Here is a 19,005-nt window from a genome sequence, read left to right as displayed (position 1 = left end):
AACCAGTGAGAGAGAATTGACTCATTACTGCAAACTGTGCCTCAGCTAAAAGAAAATTGAGATAATTAATGATTGTGTTATCTTATCCATTATGTTTCATTCTGTTATTTTTTATTGGCCCTTTCTGCAGTATCTGTAGTGTTATTTGAAATACATAAATATATTTATATTAATAAATAATTTTTGCATAGCATGCTAAGATTTTCAAAATACCTCCATATCTGTTACCTCATATGACTTTTATAATCTAGTAAATATTATTATCATCCCCATTTTAGAGATGAGGAAATGTAAGTAGAGAATGCAAATAGTTAGATATAGTCAAGGCATTGGCAAATGGTGGATCTAAAAGGTAAACTCAATTTTTCTGAGTCTAAATCACACTCTCTTTACAACGTTTCACCATGTCCATGAAGTGCCATTTCCCTTTCTTGGGAGATATTGGAATAGCTGTCAGGAACACCACAAAACAAAGTGTCGCCAAGAAGCTCAGTAGTAAAATCATAATTTATTTTTCTGTTTATGTTCTGCAGCCAATCCAGAGGGAAAATAGTAGTGCACATTGTGCTGAAGTTTAAATCCTGTTACAAAAATAATGCAGCAAAATTTCGGGATAGAATCAAAATCACTTTGTATCAGAAGCTAATGGGCAACACTGGGTCTTTACAGATAGATTCTTTCTCATTTAAATTCTCAGGTAAGCCTTTTTATGTGTGGTTTAGAATAAGTTTCATCTTTTAATTTGAATGTATTGTTTTATTACCCAAATGAAAATACTCCTATCCCATTGCTAAAGTAAGCAGATTTCACACACACACACACACACACACAAGCATGCACACTCTCTCTCTCTCTCTCTCTCTCTCTCTCTCTCTCTCTCTCTCTCTCTCTCTCTCTATCTATCTATCTATCTATATATATATATATATATATATATATATATATATATATATATATATATATATAGCATTTCTTTGTTAGAACAAGGCAGTCTTATTCTGTAGGTCACAATTCTTCTCTCTATTCTGGATGTCTCAAGAATCTAGACTCTTAAATGCCACATGTGAGTTTGAGCCCCTTTAACATCAAATATTTCCTAATAAGTCTTTTATGGTCCTTTTCTCTTTTCCTCTTATTTGCAGTATAATTCTTATTCTTATTCTCAGTTGCCTACCAGTATTGTGAGAGACAGCCTCCAAAAAGATGGAGACAAGAGGCCCTCCATTTCCAGGATAATGAATGTCTCTCTGGTCTTGATAAAAGTACATCCAATACCTGGCACAGCTAAGCTAGGCTATTAGTTCTCTGCAACAACAAATTTCCCCAAGGGCAAAGAGTCTCTACACTTACAGAAAGGTATTAAAGGACTAAATGTTTATTATAAAGAAAAGAAAAAAAATAATCTAGGCCAAGGGTTCATTTGCATGGAACATCAAACAGGTCAAAATGCAGAACCTAAAAAAGCTTCTCCTAGATATGAAGTCACTTTGTTTTTGAAATGTAACTCTCCTCAATTTATGATAGGTTTTCCCTTAGCACCTTTCTTCTCTAGCTGCTTACCTTGTGTGCTCTGGGACTTAGAAGAAACAGAGAGAAATAAAGCACCTTTCCAATTTATAATGGATTTGCACCCAAGACATGTTTTTAGGAGCTCATCTGCTACAAAAAAAAATAGATAAATTCAAATGTAAGGAAACATAGCATTATCTTCCTGGTATTTCTCCAAACTTTAGAACAATGTGTGGGATGCCAGGAAAATAGACTGTTCAGGCGGTCTTTGCCAATTTTATGTTTATTTTTTTCAGCAGTTTTATTTATTACAAGGCCATCCTACAATTTTATAAAGAACTGTGATTACTAAGTGTAACACACTTAGGTATGGATTGTGTTTTGCTATTGCCTTAGCCTAATCCTTTGCGTAGCAACCCTCTCTTCACCCCTCATCAGAAGACTGGGGGAATTGGCTGTGGGTCCACAGGTGCAGGATGAAACCCAGCAGCCAGCAAAGGGGACCTCCAAAGCCACAACCAGTGAGCTGACACAGGCTCACATGCAAGACAGTTCTCACTGAGGCCACCTATGAGTTCATGTAAATGTCTTTGGGTTAGGGATCTGAAGAAAGTTTATTACAAGAGTCAAGGTTAGTGTCATGGTATTTGATTAGATAGCCCTGCCATTCTTAGGTTGCCTGATTAGTTCAATTGTTTAAAGGTTACTTCTAAATGTCAAAGTTGTGGATTTCATTTTCATACAGGCTGCTTGATGTAGAGGAGAAAGTCACTGTTTCTTACAAATGTGGCTTAGATATCACCAACCACTACTATTTTTTAGGATGAATGCCTGAAAACAGCACCAGTGTTCATATATTATTATGCCTAAAAAAGAGATGATCAAGTATAGGGGGTAAGGTCATTGGTGCTGCTATGAGATGGACTGAGATGGAGTCCCAGGTATTCTACATTTTAGCTACGTGACTTCAGGAAAATGTCACCAGTGGGTAAAATCAAACAATAACTTCAAGTTGCTAAATAAGGATAGCTGAAAACTGTTTTTGTCAGCAACATACACAAAGGCATGGTTCTCAGTCCATTAGTCTCTAGACACTTGTCACCACTTTTCATAGCAGTCCTAGTCGAGGTCAGTCTCCCTTGATGCAGGTCTTCCAGAAGCCCATTTCTTTCCTTCAGAGCACAGATCAGGTTCTAATTATGCATTCAACATTCATTAAGATGATTATTTGATTGCTGACAGTATGGCCCACCAGACCATACTGTTCATGAGGACATGGAGGCCATGCCAAGTTTTGCTTTCCATTATATCTTCAGAGCCTAGCACAGAGCCTGGCACATAGCAAGTTATGAATAAATAGCTGTTAGATGAATTAATAAATTCCATAGTATCAAAACTTCAGCTGACAACCAGAATAGGAGGAGAGAAGACAACTTTTCTCAACTGAGGTTTTACAAGAGAATTAAACCGTAAAGGAAATGGCTTGGGTGACTATCTTTTCAATTCTTCCAAGGGTGACACACAGCTAGTACAAGTCTAGATACATAGGAAAAAGTTAATTCTTTTCACACTAGCATTGCCTTAGAGCTTAATCCTCTTGCAAAATCCAAGTTGAGTAAGGCCAACACCCAGTGTAGCTCTTGTATTACATTGCTGACTGTAGAAAAAAGACACTTGGTACCACCTTCAGGGGAGGACTCTAACCAGTGGAGAGTAGCAAAGAGCATAACAATGCCTGTCACCAGGAGCAGCAGTCCTAGAGCCCCAACCCACTCCACAATTTGCAGATGTCAGGGTCACCAACAAAAACAGGGCCCTCATAGGCACTGGATAGAACAATGTTTTACTCACACAGAGAAGATACAGTTGAGGCCAGCTTCATGACTGGGCCTCAGTCCCCTGTGGTCAATAGGTCTTTATCCATGGCTGATCAGGGAGATGGTCTACCACACACACCTCTTGTGCTTAGGGGAAGGAGTTCGTCCCTTCCCAGAGGGAGCTGATATAGCACAGAGGTGGATCAGGTGCCTGAAAACTTACATACCTAGTCTGGGAATGTTTATATGTGCTCAGGGCAAAAGATTAAGGGCTACTGTCTGCTACACAATATGTTTTATGTCAATATGCCCCCAAGAAGGGAATCAGCCCACATTTATCATCATGATCTGAGAGCCAGGCTAATATATCTAGTCCTAAGCACAGAGTTTATTTGTGGGTCACAGGGAAAAGTGGCAGGCTGCACTTGGGTTCCACAATTGCTATTTCCAACCTCCTAATCATCATCCCACACCCACTGAGCTCAGACTTGTCCTCTAAGCAACTATTACTAATCCACTAGAGCTGGGATTAGGGAAGAAAATTGAACCAGGTTCATGAAAAGTCAAAAGGAAAGAAGAGGTAGATTTGAGTAGAACTGTAAAAATGGACTATGTGGCTAGAGGAAAAGTAAGCTATTAACAGAAATAAGAAATTCATTGATTTGGACAAGTTGATATCTTTGATCAGATTTGTTATGGAATAGAAAGGTAGTGTCTTAGTTTAAGTGCATTGGTTGGTTAGCAGATAAAATACCTCTGGGAATAGGAAAGAATAGTTATTTACTTTTTTTTTTTTAAAGACTGCTTAGCTTTTAGGATTGAAAATGCATTGAATTATCAAGAGCCACAAATATAATAGGTAACTTCATTTTCCATTCACTGTTGAAATCCCATAACATTTAATAATACTGCTACCTACCTAGGTACTAACAAAGTTAGTATTTATGAAATGTATTCTTCAGTGAGAGATCAATGTTTTCTCCACCAATTTTAAACTCATTAGATCAGCAAATTTTCAAATTGACTTTTTAGCCTAAAAACCTAGTAACATCATCTGGAGTATAGTTTTCTCTTGCCCAGGAAAAAAATGTTTCCTTAAAGATCCTTCATAAGAAAAAAAATCCTTCATAAGGTAAAATCTTTAAACTAATTCTATTAATTTCAACGGGAAAAATTTTATGCATTACTGAACAGAATTCCAAAATGTATATTTACTTATGCTTATACAACACCATGTTCCTTAAAAATAGAGATAATAACTTCAATGATTAAAATTAGTTAACCCAATCAATTTTCTCTTTAATAATTATTTTGTAATATGACTGCTTACATGATCTCATTAAGCTTGTTTTAGCTTAACAATCAAAACAGAACAAATACATAACATTTAACGTTTATGTAATTCAAATTTTAATGCAAAAGAAAGGAAGAAAGAAAAGATCAAGTAAAGCAATGCAAATAATATCTCACCAAACAAGGTGCCCTCACAGTGTGTTGTATTTCACTGTCTCTGCCATAAAATAGCTAGGCAAAAGCTGAGAAGAGAACAGAGTACATATACTAGAACACATGCAATGTCCACTACTCAACTGCAAATATGGCTACATGGTGACTCTCTCCTGAAAGCTCTGGGAGGAAAAATCTAAATCATTCCTTGTAAATATAAATAAATGCCTTGTAATCTAAAGTGAAGGTTTTATATGAAATGCCTCATAAAGTTGAACGCTCGTAAATTGAAAAGGCAAATGTAAAGGTATGACTTTAATTTGTTTTTACAAACAATAATCCTCTATGCAAAAATGCCTTGTATATACTGGTACACTTAACCTAGTGAATCAAACAGGCATAAAAAAATATTTTAAGGACATCCTAAATCAGAATTAAAACAAAAATTCAAATTACATTGGAGTAATAGAAATAATAAGAATAACATAGACTTTCATACATGAGGATGATAGTCTTGACCCACACTATCAAGAGTTTCCCAAAAGATTAATCCAGACCTGCCACCACGAGATCAAATTCCATCCTGACCAAAAGGGGGGAAAGAAGTGTAACAAATAAAATATCAGTGGCAGAGGGAGATCAAATAGACTCGAGAGGTAACTCTGGAGGTTACTCTTACTCAAGCTTCAGTTAGACCTTGATACCTATCATAACCTGCCAACCCCCAACCAGGGCCATTCCGGCCCATCCTAAAGAACACCTAGGGCAATATATAAGATTCCACAAGAGTTCCATGCACTAGAATAACCTTCCAGAAACCTACAACCTCCATTTGGGTCCCTGGTCCAGATAAGTCCTGAAACCTAGTCCAGCCTCTCCAGGACATCAGATAGTTCCATCTCCCTACCCCATATTAGTGACAGACCCTTCCAATATGAAAAATTAAGAATTTCCATATCCCAAACACCCCTAAAGAGAGGAATGGAAAGATCAAAGCATGATGGTGGCGTTATACATGGAAGATAGGATTTAACAAATGAATACGAATGTTGAATCATTAAATTGATATCTCTTAGTCTCCAGTATTTTAGAGCAGCTAGAAGTAAAAACCTAAAATTGTGGAATTGTAACCCATGTCAAAGTCTGAAATATGTTCTACACCTAATTGTGGTGCTGTGCTTTGAAATTTATAGCTTTTTTTGTATATATGTTTTTTTCACAAAAAAAGAAGGAAAAAAGTCAACTGTGATGATAAAACAATATTTAAGCCCTCTAGCCTCTTAAATTCTGAAGCACCTAAAGGGAAAAATATGAGAGGATCATATGGTACCCATGACAAATTCTGGGATCTGTCCTGTAACTACTTGTTGAGGAGTACTTTGAAAACAATTGCTTTTTTATTTCTTTGCTTTGTATATATGTTATACTAAAAAAAGAAAAAAAACAAGAGTTTCTCAAGAATGAAGCTGCTCATAAGCAGCTGGCCAACATGGAGGTATGGACTGATATTGGTAGAATTTTCCTTTTTCATGTGACTTAGTTCTAATATAATGCATAGCTTCATGTTTTAAATGATCGAACCAGCCAATCATTCTTTGTTAAAACCTACAGGCCATTTTTTTAAAAAGCTATATGCATATACCAAAGCATATCATTTCTCAGTGTGCTTTCTTAACAAAGAACCAGTCTTCAGCTCTATATTCTAACTAGTGTAAGAGCTTACCCCCACAGTTCCCTGAAAATAAATCTTTCTAAATAGGCAACTTTTTTGAAGAGACTATATTTTACCTTTTTATTAAATTATGGAATCTAATTTTAGGTCTGACTAATTTGTAGATGATAACCTCATACAGAAATAGGAGACTGTGGAGAAGGAGTAGCAGATAGAAGGTGATAAGCTTAGATTTTGAGTATGAGATCAAATATACATCACCAGATAAGATTGCTTATCAAGCATTCAGAAATAAAGGGCTGGTCCTCTAGAGGAAACTCAGGTCCAATACCATAAATCTAGCGGTTATCTCCATGAGGAGATCCTTGAAAAAGAATAACATTTCAGAGTATACAGAGAATAGTAAATGACATGGTAGTGAACTCCTCAGATTTTCTAGGAAGATAGAGAAGAAGGAGAGTCAAAGACAGAATTTCAGGATTTTCAGGAACCATTTTCATTTATGAGAAAAAAGAAAGAAGAGTCAAAATATGAGATGACATAAAAAGGAATAGACAGAAATGTAGTAGAAAAAAATAACTTTATAAAAATGTGATTAGAAAGATGGAGTAGATGTAATTACCCCTATACAGCTTAAAACCCTGGACATTATATGAAGAAAAACATAAGAAAGCTATGAAATGTGGAGAAAAAAGGAGAACTGATTAGGGATTTCAGGACTCAAAGAACACAATGGTGAATTCCCTGGGTTTTCCTTTTACTTTATATATCCAGGAATTGGAACTGAAGAAGTCAAAATCCCAAAACACCAAAGGGCGCAGGGTAAGAAAGAACCCCAACCAAAGATGGCTCTCTGTAGCCAAAAGATCAAGACAGACCACTCTCAGACAGTGACTGCTACACTCCAGCCAAAACATCACAGAAGGTACCATGGCCCCTCCTCCACCAATGCCAACTAAGTCCAAATGGGGAAACTCCCAGTGCGTCACAAAACATGTGCAAGACCTGTATGCTAAAAGCTACACAAAGCTGATGAAGGAAATCAAAGAAGATCTAAACACATTGAGAAACATATCACATTCATGAATTAGGAGAGTCAACATAGTAAAATGTCAAACGGCCCCAAATTAATATCTAGATTTTATGCAATTCTTATCAAAATCCAGGCAAGATTTTTGTAGATATGGACAAGAGTATTCTAAAATTTATATGGAAACACATAGGAACAAAGATAGTTTAAAATATTTTGAAAAGAAGAAAGTGGGGGAATCAGTCTATCAGATTTTAAAACATTATATAGCTATAGTAATCAAAATTATGTACTACTGGCAGAGGGATAGACACATAAATCAATGGAACAGAATTGAGGACCCCAAAATAGACCACACAATCATGCCCAAATGATTTTTTTTCTCTTTTTTAAAAAATATGGAACGTTTCACGAATTTGCGTGTCATCCTTGTGCAGGGGCCATGCTAATCTTCTCTGTATCGTTCCAATTTTAGTATATGTGCTGCCGAAGTGAGCACCCAAATGATTTTTGAGAAGGGAGCAATTAGCAATTCAATTAAGGAAGTATAACTTCTTCAACAAATGGTGCAAATTGTTGAAGGCTAAAAAACAATGAATTTCAACCTAAATTTCATACCTCATATAAAATTAATCCAAATGGATTATGGACTTCAATGTAAAGCATAAAATAATAAAATTTTTAGGCAAAAACATAGGAAAATCATTGGGATCTTCTTAGACTTAATACCAAAAGCATGGTCCATATGAGGAAAACTTAATAAATTTGGCTTTCTCAAAATTTAAAACTTTTGATCTGTGAAAGACTCTTAAGAGAGTAAAAAGACAAGCTAGGAGAAAATATTTGCATACCACATATCCAGCAAAGGACTAGTGTCTAGAACTATAAAGTATGCTCAAAACTCAACACATATAAAGTATACTCAAAATAATTTTTAATCCAACTAGAAAATAGGCAAAAGATATTTCACCAAAGAGGATGTAAAAATGCAAATAAGCTTTGAAAAGATGTTCAATGTATCATTAGCCACTAAAGAAATGTAAGTTAAAATCACAGTGGTAATAGTATATGCCTACAGAATGGCTTAAATAAAAAAATGGTAAAAGCACATTATTCTGGCAGGATGCAGAGAAACTGATCACTCACACATTGCTGGTCAGAATGTAAAATAGCACAGCCACTTTGGAAAACAGTTGGACAGTTTCTAAAAAACTGAAACATGCAGCTACCTTATGACCTAGCAATTGCATTCCTGGGCATTGCCCACAGAAGGGATGACTTATGTTCACACAAAAACATGTACAGGAATGTTTATGATGGCTTTATTCCTAACAACCAAAGGCTGGTAACCACCCATGTATCCTTCAAAGGTGAATGGTTAAACAAACTGTAGTACATCTATACCACGGAATACTACTCACCAGTAAAAAGGAATGAGCCTCCACAAAATTTATGCCAAGCAAAAAACAATCAAAAGGTTACATACTTTATTTCTATTTATATGGGGTTCTTGAAATGAAAAAATTATAGAAAATAAAAATAGGTTAATAGTCTCCGGGGGTTAAGGAGAGTGTGGGGGCAGGAGGGAAGGAGTGTGGCTATAAAAGGGCACACAAGGGATCCTTGCAGGGATGCAAATGTTCTTCACCTTGACTGCATCAATGTTAATATCCAATATTGTACCATAGATTTGCAAGATGCTACCTTTGGGGAAAGCTGGGTAAAGAGTACATGGGATCTCTCTATATTAATTCTTATAACTGCATGTGACTATACAATTAGATCATAATAAGACATTTAATCTCAAAACTACATTATTAAACAACTACACACATTGCTGTGATTCGATCTCAGATGCCATGATGAGTTTGACTCTTTCTCATGTTCTTAGATCTCTTATTATCATAGCAAATATTATTGCAGATTAATCTGTTAAATACAAAGGCGAGTCATAGTGTGAGTTTGTAATGCCTTTGGAAAGTTTGGAAATTTTATCAAGAACCTAAGAAATTAGCATTTTTTGTATGCTGTAGTGTTATCCTATAATATATATGTATAATAGTGATATTCTATCTTCCATCCCAGCAGCCTCCAATCTTGTGACATTTATGAACACTTTATATGAGACTGTAGAAGCAGTAAAACAATCAAACAAAATCACATTGGTTCTTCTTTTATGAATGCTTAAACAAACTGTAGTTCATCTATACTATGGAATATTTTTCAGCCATAAAAAAACTGACTGTTTCCTTTCTATTTCTCTTAATATAATACAGGTTAAATAGTTAAAAGTGTCATATACTAAATGTCAACTTTAACTTTTTTCCTTTCGAGGTGATTTCTGTTTCTAAGACATGCATCTGTCTATTAAATCTCATGATGTGAAAGAAAAACAACAATAAAAGATAGGAAGAGACACTCAACATGTTCATAGCCCTTTTATAAAACGAAAAACATTTCCTGCATTTACCAGATCTCTCAGTCTTGGGCTAGCTTGCAATGTGTACTTAAAGATTTCAGGAATTTCTTCCAAACCAGTTTTACCACTCTGTACTTCTGTATATTTTGCCCCGTATACAGAATTTCAGAAGAAACACTAATGAATACAGAAAAACAGTTATGGTCTATAATTCATGACAGCTTAATTGTGCAGCTTCAAAAACCATATGATTGTCATGGATTTACTTATAAGAATTTCAGGAAATTCTGTTATGGTTGTAATTAGGTATGCCTGGATATGTTTATTTTTCTATTTTTTTTATTTCAAACATAAATAGCTCCCAGAAGAACTATTTTTTCTTATTATAGGAAGGATAGTTATTATAAAAGTAAACAACTTGAAATAAGTTCCAGAGGAAAAAAAATTAACTGTATTAGCAAGTGAGTATTATCAGATAATTGTTATTTTGCATCAGAAACTACTACATGAAAACTGGCAAAGGAACATATACAGCTACAGAATGGTCTGAGAGGAAGGAAGGACATAAGAAGGAAAGCTTCTTGGAGACACTACCTCTTGAGTCTTAAAGAAAGCAATGGACAAGATTTGAAGGGAATCCAGAAAATATTCTGGAGACACCAGAGCTGTGCTATCCAAATTTTGTGTAGACTTCACAAAATTCCTGGAAGTTACCCGAAAGAATCAAATTAGGAAATTTCCAAATGAAAAGTGCTAATACTAAATATTAACTTCCTGTTCAATGTGTGTCCTCAAAAGGACTCCTAAAAATACAAGGATGTATCTCACTTGCATTATGCTCTACTTAACTACATAAAATATATAAAATAACTGCCTAAATATGCTTTTCTCTACATGTCTTGTACTCTTCATTCACCAGCCTTTTGTACTGTTCCCAAGCTTAAAATCAACAATGACTTGAGTCATAAGAGGAACATATACAATAACCAAATAAAATTGGATATTCTGGGTTTTCATATTTCTTGAATTCTGCACAAAGGTTAAAAAAAAAAAAGACCATATTCTGCTTTTAAAACTACCACTTGCTCATACAACTAGGACTTAATAAAGTAATGAAATTTTTTCATGTTCAGAGTCAAAATGGCAAGTATATTAAGGCACATATTGTGAAAAAACAGCCTATATTACACTGAGGAATGACAAATGATGTGTAATACCTAGCCACAGAAATAATTTTCAGTCTAATTAAACACAAAAAGAAAAGCATTTATTGAGATTAGGAATGCAGTAGGTGACTAATCAAAACCTGAAGAAAGGGAAGGATTCTGATTTTTTGTTCAACTACAATAAAGATATGTTCTTTTGCCTTTTAATGCAGGCACTTTTTGGCAAAAATATTATGAATATTTATTAATGAATATTATGAATGAACTTCCATGTGGTGGATGACTATTTATAATAGTTATTTTATTCATTGAGTCAATGTACATTTATAGTTTTAAAGTTTTCGGAAATCTTCCACTTGAATATTTTTAAAGACCCCATAAAAGACATTCCATTAAAAGTATATAACTAAACTCCTCTATATTTTTAATGCTAGAATTCTAAGAAAATTACCTGAGAAGTAGAATTGAACAACTAGTTTAGCATTTTGTCTAGTGTAAAGTAATAAATTCTCCTAAGCAGAGTTAAAGTCTGTGATCTATCTAAAATTTATCTTACAAATAAATCTACCAGTACAGTAGAATTCTTTCTTATACAACAGAATCTTACAATTTAGTTTTCATTAAAATGATCTGTTTCAGATTTCTTCTATTAAGGAATAAAATATCCACTGAATATCAGAATTTGGGGCGAATTCTCAAAATGTATCCAAACATTTTTTATTTCCCTATCCTGGAAAAACACAAGTTATGAAATAATCATCAATGGCCTGAGACACTTACTACAGCTCCAAAAGTCCATTTAGAAAGCATCTGAACATCTTTTCTAATCTTATGTTCAACATTCAGTGAATTACACTAATTTTTCCCTCAGTAAAATCAATTTCTCAACATCCACCCCCAAAAGAATATTTGTCATCAGCTGTCCCTATCATCCCTGAAAGCTGTTCCTATCCTCTAAGCTAAGTGATTTTTCTTGGTGCACCAGATTCGTATGCATACTTCTGCCATAACCCTAATCACATGATATTAAATTATTTACTTAAGTGTCGGTCTTTTCCACCAGACTTCAGGTTCCTTGGGAGTAGTGTCCATGTCTATTCCTCTTTGATTTCTCACCCATAGAGAAGACCAATGCACACCTGCTGAGCTGTTTTTTAACACGCTTTGCCTTATTATCCTTGGAAGCAATTTCTTTCTTGGCAGGAACAATTCCATTGTTTGTCACTTCCTTTACATGGTACCTATAAATGGAGTATCCTGGTTACATTTGTTGACTCCTTGATTCTGACTAAGTATACAGGAGTTCCAGCCTTTGAGTGTGAGCCAAGGGACTTAAAAGGAGAGACTCAAACAGCCACAGCAGTGACTCAGTCCAAATGGGTGACAGCTAAAGTCACTTCCCCATTCATTGTAGCCTGATTGTCTTCCACCTCACCCAAGTGGTGATTAAACTATTAAGCTCTGGGAGAGAACAACTATTAAAATTTAAAATTACTCTAGATCATTTCTTTCCTTTAGCAAATCATGTATCATTAAAGAAAACCTCAAAGAAAGAAGGCTTTTCTATGAACATAGCAGGGTTTCTAAACAATTCGTTCTTAAGGTAGAGTAATTAACATTTTCCTAGTCCTCAGAAAGAGTTTAATTATTTCCCAAAATTTAAATATGGTTTGTATCTTTTATCAAGGCCCAAAACTTAAAACTACACTCTAGAAGTATCATGTCAAACAAAAAAAAACAAAAAACCAGCCTCTGGAAGGTAGCTGTGAGGGATTGGATGGAAATATGCCAACTTTCTGTTTTAAGTAGGGTGTGGCTCATATATTCTTACAGCCCCTCTGACTGCTGAATCGCTCCTGTCTTTTTGTTCAGACAGGCTGACTTCCTGGTAAAGGATTCTTTTTTCTCTAAGGCTGGTTTTATAACCTAATGTATGAACATGTAATTGTAATTGGCAAGCAAAACTGGAACTCCCTCCCGGATTTATAGAAATCCAAGAACAGAACAAAAATGAACCTACACTGGCATTTCTAGTGTTCGATTTTTAGAAAGACTGGTGATTCCTTTTTGAAAAAGAATTCTTAAGGAGAAATGGCTATTGGGTTTATGGTTCTCTGCCTTTCAAATTTGGAGGATAATTGTGTCATTTGTTCCTTCCCTCCTCACACACTTTCCACATGAATTAAAGAGGTTTGCAGTTCTCCAGTGATGTGGGGCCCATAGCAAAATTGTATGGACTAAATAATCTCGTCTTGCAATATTCCCTAGAATGATGTGTCTATCCAGGAATAAGTAGACAATGTTAAAGTCTGCCTTATTAGTAAAAAAAATTTTTGACCCAGAATGAATGAGGAATGGGGTTGTATACTTAATTGAATGTTCTGAAGAATTGAAATTTACCACACAGAGAGAACTAATTTGAAAGGGAATAAAATGTAGTAAAACGCACTCAATACAAAAAAACTACTCTAAATATAACAATGTATGTACTCTTTCGCAGTTACTGGTATTTTTATCATCATATATAGTTATTTGATTGTCTTAGCCTGGTTCCTCCATAAAGTGGAACCTGAGACAAAGGCTTGCGGGTAGATGGTAGATTGGAGAAGAGTCAAGGGCAAGGAGAATGGAATGGATATGGCGAGTTGGCCACCATGAGAGGCAACTGTATCTCTCTCCCATGGTGCCTTATTCCTCTGAAATGTCTTCCCGTGTAACTATAGGGAAAAGCATCCACGTCACATGGGCCTGTGGCCCCACGGGCACTGACTCCAACATTTCAAGATTGAGTATCTGGAAGTATCCAGCAGGTTTCTTCTGAAATAAGTGAGAATTTTAGGTGCTGACTTGAGGAGAAAACCTGTCAAGTTACCCCTGAGAAAAGCTGATCCAAAACAGCATGGAATTAGTCACCACAGTTGCAGCTATAGTGAAAGACAGGCTAAAAGGATTTGAAGTGGCATATAAAAGATGGCAAATACATTCCGTTTTCTGGTCATTTGGATTCAGAATACATTAGGAGATCACCATTTTTCACACATCAGAGTGCTTTCCATAATCCAGGTCTCTTTGTCAAATAGCTTACAGTGGAGGACTTGAGATTCTCTATCGAAACAGAGGAATGAATACTAAAATACTTTTACTGTCTATTCTAACTTATGAACATAGAAATTATTTGGTCAAGATTAAATAAGATGATTATTCCTAATGAATAATAACGAGCTCCCACAAAACAAAATAATTAATATTAAAATCAATCATTCATAAAAGTAAATACTTTAACTTTATTTTCTCTTTTCTTTCAGACATTGCAATGGCAATGGCAGAAAATCTTCTCAATACCTGTAAGTTTATCAACAAAGAATCATTTTCTAGTGAAAATTAATTCCTTGGTCCCACCACCACCTGAGTCAGTATGGTACTTTAAAGCATAATATGAAGCCTGATTTTAGAAGCTTGTATGATGGTGTTGTAGTTGACTTTAAATTGACTAATATCATGGATTTAAAATGAGGAACATTGTCACATGCCATCACGTGCAGGGAGTAACAAAAATCTTGTAGTGATGATTAAGAACTTAGAATTTAAAATCAGGTACACATGAATTTTGAGTCCATGCTACTTATTAACTGGATGACCTTTCATAGGTTATTTAACCTCTCAAAGCCTTACTGCCAAGTTGTTGCAAAGATGAAATAAAGTAACACAAATACTTTTAAGAGTACATGGTGCATAATGAGCACTCAGTAAATGTTCGTTATTTGTATCTTCTATTTTTGCCTATGAAAACCCCAGGCATAGTAACTCACTAGGAATTCTGACCCTATATACCAAGTTTTTTTTATGTGTTGAGAAGTAAGAGTTGCCTTACCTGCAAACAGCTTCCTTGCCAGCCAAGGCATCTGCTTCCATTCTCCTAACCTAGTGAGGTAGGAGCAGGCTGTAACATGAAGTAGTGCTCCTATCTGGGGACTAAGACTAATTGGGACAACTAGATTAGAGAAGTTGCCCCCCGGAGCCAGGTGACACCAGCCCAACCACTCAGACTATCCTTCAATTACAAGTATAGTTATTTCTGAGCAATCTGGCCAAAACATAAACCCAAAGCTGCATTAGATTATTTTTCTCTCTGATATGTTTAGGTTGAATAAACCTCAAGTAACTTGACAGGACATATTAAAAGTCAACTATTCCAATTTAAAACTTCAACATCAAACACTCAATATTCATGATTGGGGATTCATCAGGGTGGTAGAAAAGAGATACTCAAGACAGGAATAGAAACAGTGGTAAGGAAGAGATCAGCCAATTTGCCTGTCTCCCATCTGGAACACTAAATGCCCATCCATATCAGTATACCGAATTTAATTTGACATATTTGGTATTTTGATCATACTCCAAATAAAAGAGCAGCGGAATGGTTAAGAAAAATCAAACAAGATCAAGGAAAGAATAGAGTTTTGGAATGTGACATAAAGTGTTTTAAAGTTTAACAATAGGCAATGAAGTAGAAGTTAGAAGGGTAGGGATGCTGTAAGAGCTTTGATAGATTCTCTGGTGCTTCTGAAAGTATCAGCCAGTAAGTCTTCCTTATATTTCTAATGGCCTTGAAATTTACCATATGACCTCTTTTGGCATAACAAAGCTACAAGTGCTGTGTAAGACTTCAGCAGAAGTAGTAACAAGTGCTGAGGTGAAGGCTGAAAGCTTAACAGTGACAATACTTGTAAGTGAGAAATCAGAATGGAAGTTGATGCATGGGTATAAACTAGATTAAAATTGTGAGTAAAAGCAAATACAAGGAAGTAGAGGTGCCTGGGGGATATTCTCCTAGTCCAAAAACAGCTTCTTTCTTTTGATATTTCTCTGGAGGAAGTTGAATAAAAGCCAACAAGGAGTTGTCCACATAAAAGGGAGGACAGGGAGGAACCACTATATCTCTGGGTTCTGGAGTTTTGTTTTACCCTCTTAAGTATCCATGGTAAAGGAGTGGGAAGAAATAAGAAACAAAAAAAGGGAGTACATTCTGTGAGTCAATGTGAGAGCCTTCTCACTCAGACCAAAGCATTGCTGCAGCTGAGTGGTTTTATGGAAAGGATGCTTTCACAACCAGGTTTGAGTTGTATCAAGAGAAGAACCTAAAGGGGGAGACTTCCAGGGAAGTCTTCCAAGGAAGATGTCAGAGTAGAGAGCTCCACGATCCAGTCCTTCCACCAAAACAATGATTAAACAGGCAGGAACTGCCTGAAACAACTATGTTGAAACTCCAGAGACCAGAAGAACACTGTGCAGCATCCGGGGAAGAGCAGGAGGAAGAAGGTGATAAATTATGGAAACTAACAGTAAATTGCTCTCTCCAAGGGGCAGCCACCAGTACCCATTCTACACTCCAGCAGCAGGTGCCTGCAAGGTCCAGTCCATGGCTAGCTAACTGGCAACAGAAAAGGGCATAAATATCCAAAACAGGGTGAGCATAACCAATCACTGATCATGGATAGGATTAGCAAATTCAGATCACTAGATGCCTGCTGTGACGGAAGCCATTGTTTCAATTCTCCTCAGACGAGGACTGAAGTAGTGCAGATTTCAAGACTCAGTGCTTCCTCAGGGCTATGAGTGACAGTTAGCTGAAGGGCTGTTTTTGCTGGGCAGGTCAGAAAGTCTCAGCTTTGGGGAGCCATCAGAGAAGGTCTTGGTGCCCTTGCTGATCCCTACCCCATGGCACTTTGGAGCCAGACAGCACCCCCTTCGTAGGGCGCTGGCCCTATTTTGGCTAGAGGAGATTGACTGGGAAAGTCCTCTCAGGAGGCAGCCCTCCTTGCAGAATTTGCCCTCCAGGCAGAAGCAGCCTGAGATGATGAAAAGAGTAAAAAAACTATGGAGACAGATAGTCTGGGACAAAAGAATGCTGGCTTCAAACACCCAGGAGAAGGAGGTCTGTGTCCTGGGAAGCACGTGGGACAGCCAAGATCCAAAACAACTAACAAACAAAAGCCCTAGACAAGACACAAGCCCAGAAAAGCAGAGGAACCGAGCACACGGCCTTCACCTGGGGCAGATCTTCCTGATAGAAGGGCTGAAACTCAAGAAAATCTCTCTCTCGCCAGCTAGTTACAAAACAAAGAAACAGACATACCACAGAATAGATACCAGAGTTATTTAAAAATATTAAAATGTATAATATGCAACAAAAGACTGCAAGACAAATAAAGAATCAGGAGATGATGGCTCATACAAAGGAAAAGGATAAAAATCCAGAAAACATCAATGAAGAAGACGAGAATGTGGATATACCAAACAAAGATCCTTAAAAAAAGATCTTAAAAATGCTTTAAGAGAGAAGAGAGAACTTTCATCTCTACTTCAGCCAGCAAGCTTCTCTTCAAAACTCATCGAAAGCTTTCATTGGAATTGCTATTTTGCAGCCTGCTCTATGGAATTTGGACTGTGAGAATTCACAGTTACATGAGACATTTTCATAAAATCACAAACTATTTAATGATGTGTACTGTTGGTTCTGTTTCCTTAGAGAACCATGTCTAAAACATAGTCTTAAATAACCAGTGGGTTAAAGAAGAAATCATGAGAAAAATGAAGAAATATCTTGAGGTGAATGAAAATGAAAACATACCAAGACTTATGGAATACAGCACAAGCAGTGATAAAATGGAAATTTACAGTTCTAAATGCTAAGATTTAAAAAGAAGAAAGATCTCAAATCTGAGACCTAACTTCACAAATGGATGATCTAGAATAATAATAGGAAACTAAATCCAAAACGAACAGAAGGAGGGAAATAACAAAGATTAGTGTGAAGATAAATGAAATAGAGAATAAAAAACAATAGAGAGAATCAATGAAAACAAAAGTTGCTTCTTTGAAAAGATCAATAAAATCTACAAAACTTAAGCTAACTAAACTTAGAAAGAAAAGGGGGGGTACAAATAATTAAAATTAGAAAATTAGAAATGACTACCAACCTCACAGAAATAAAAAGGATTATAAGAGGATACTATGAACAGCTCTACACCAACAATTTAGATAACCTAGATGAAATGGACAAATTCCTAGAAACACGCACACTACTTACCATGACTCAAGAAGAAATACGAGATCTTAAGAGACAAATAATATATGTAAAGAGATTGAATCAGTAATCAAAACCTCCCTACAAAGAACAGGCCAAGACAGAGACTTCATTGTTGAATTTCACCACACATTCTAAGGAGAATTAACACCAATCCTACCTAATCCCTTCCAAAAAAATTGAAGAGAAGGAATCACTTCTTAACTTTTTCTGTGAATCCAACATTACCCTAATACCAAAGCCAAATAAAGAAACCACAAGAAAAGAAGATTATTTTAAGAATATAGATGAAAAAAACCTTAACAAAATGCTAGCAAACTGAACATTGAAAGAATTTATACACCATGATCAACTGGGTTTGACCTAGGTATGCAAGGTGGTTCAAAAATGAAAATCAATTACAGTAATACATCATATTAATAGAATAAAGGAAAAATTCATATGATCATCTTAATTGATACAGAAAGGCATTTAACAAAATCTAGCATCCCTTCTTGATAAAAACACTCAAAAAAGTAAAAATAAAAAGGAAATTTCTCAAAATGTTAAAGGGTGTATATGAAAATTCACAGCTAACATCATACTCAATGGTGAAAGACTGAACTCTGTCTCTCTAACATTGGGAATATGGCAAGGATGTCCACTGTCACCACTGTTATTCAACATTGTGCTGGACATTCTAGCCATAGCAATTAGGCAAGAAAAAAAAAGTTATCTACATTGGAAAAGAAGAAGTAAAAACTTTTCCCATTTTGCAGCTGATATGATTGTATACAGAAAATCATAAAAATCAACAACAAAGCTCCTGGATCTAATAAATGAATTCAGGAAAGTGGTGGGGTACAAGAGCAACACTCCA

At 35.8% G+C, this 19,005-nt stretch overlaps 1 protein-coding gene and 1 non-coding gene across 2 annotated transcripts in view; one reads left to right on the top strand and one right to left on the bottom strand.

The window, feature by feature from the left end:
- Positions 1–19,005, top strand: part of LOC143663413 (transmembrane protease serine 11C-like) — an 82,144-nt gene that overhangs the window by 53,461 nt on the left and 9,678 nt on the right. The window contains exons 5-6 of the mRNA XM_077137091.1: positions 534–697; positions 14,365–14,403. Of these exons, the coding sequence (XP_076993206.1) occupies positions 534–697; positions 14,365–14,403 (203 nt within the window). The remainder of the gene's footprint in view (positions 1–533; positions 698–14,364; positions 14,404–19,005) is intronic.
- On the bottom strand, positions 7,867–7,973 carry LOC143663786 (U6 spliceosomal RNA). Its single transcript, XR_013166168.1, has one exon. It is a non-coding gene; the product is annotated as a U6 spliceosomal RNA (small nuclear RNA).

This window comes from Tamandua tetradactyla, chromosome 19 (genome assembly GCF_023851605.1).
Source record: "Tamandua tetradactyla isolate mTamTet1 chromosome 19, mTamTet1.pri, whole genome shotgun sequence".
NCBI lineage: Eukaryota > Metazoa > Chordata > Mammalia > Pilosa > Myrmecophagidae > Tamandua > Tamandua tetradactyla.
Note: the sequence above shows the minus strand (reverse complement) of the source record. Positions and strands in the feature narration are given on the sequence as shown.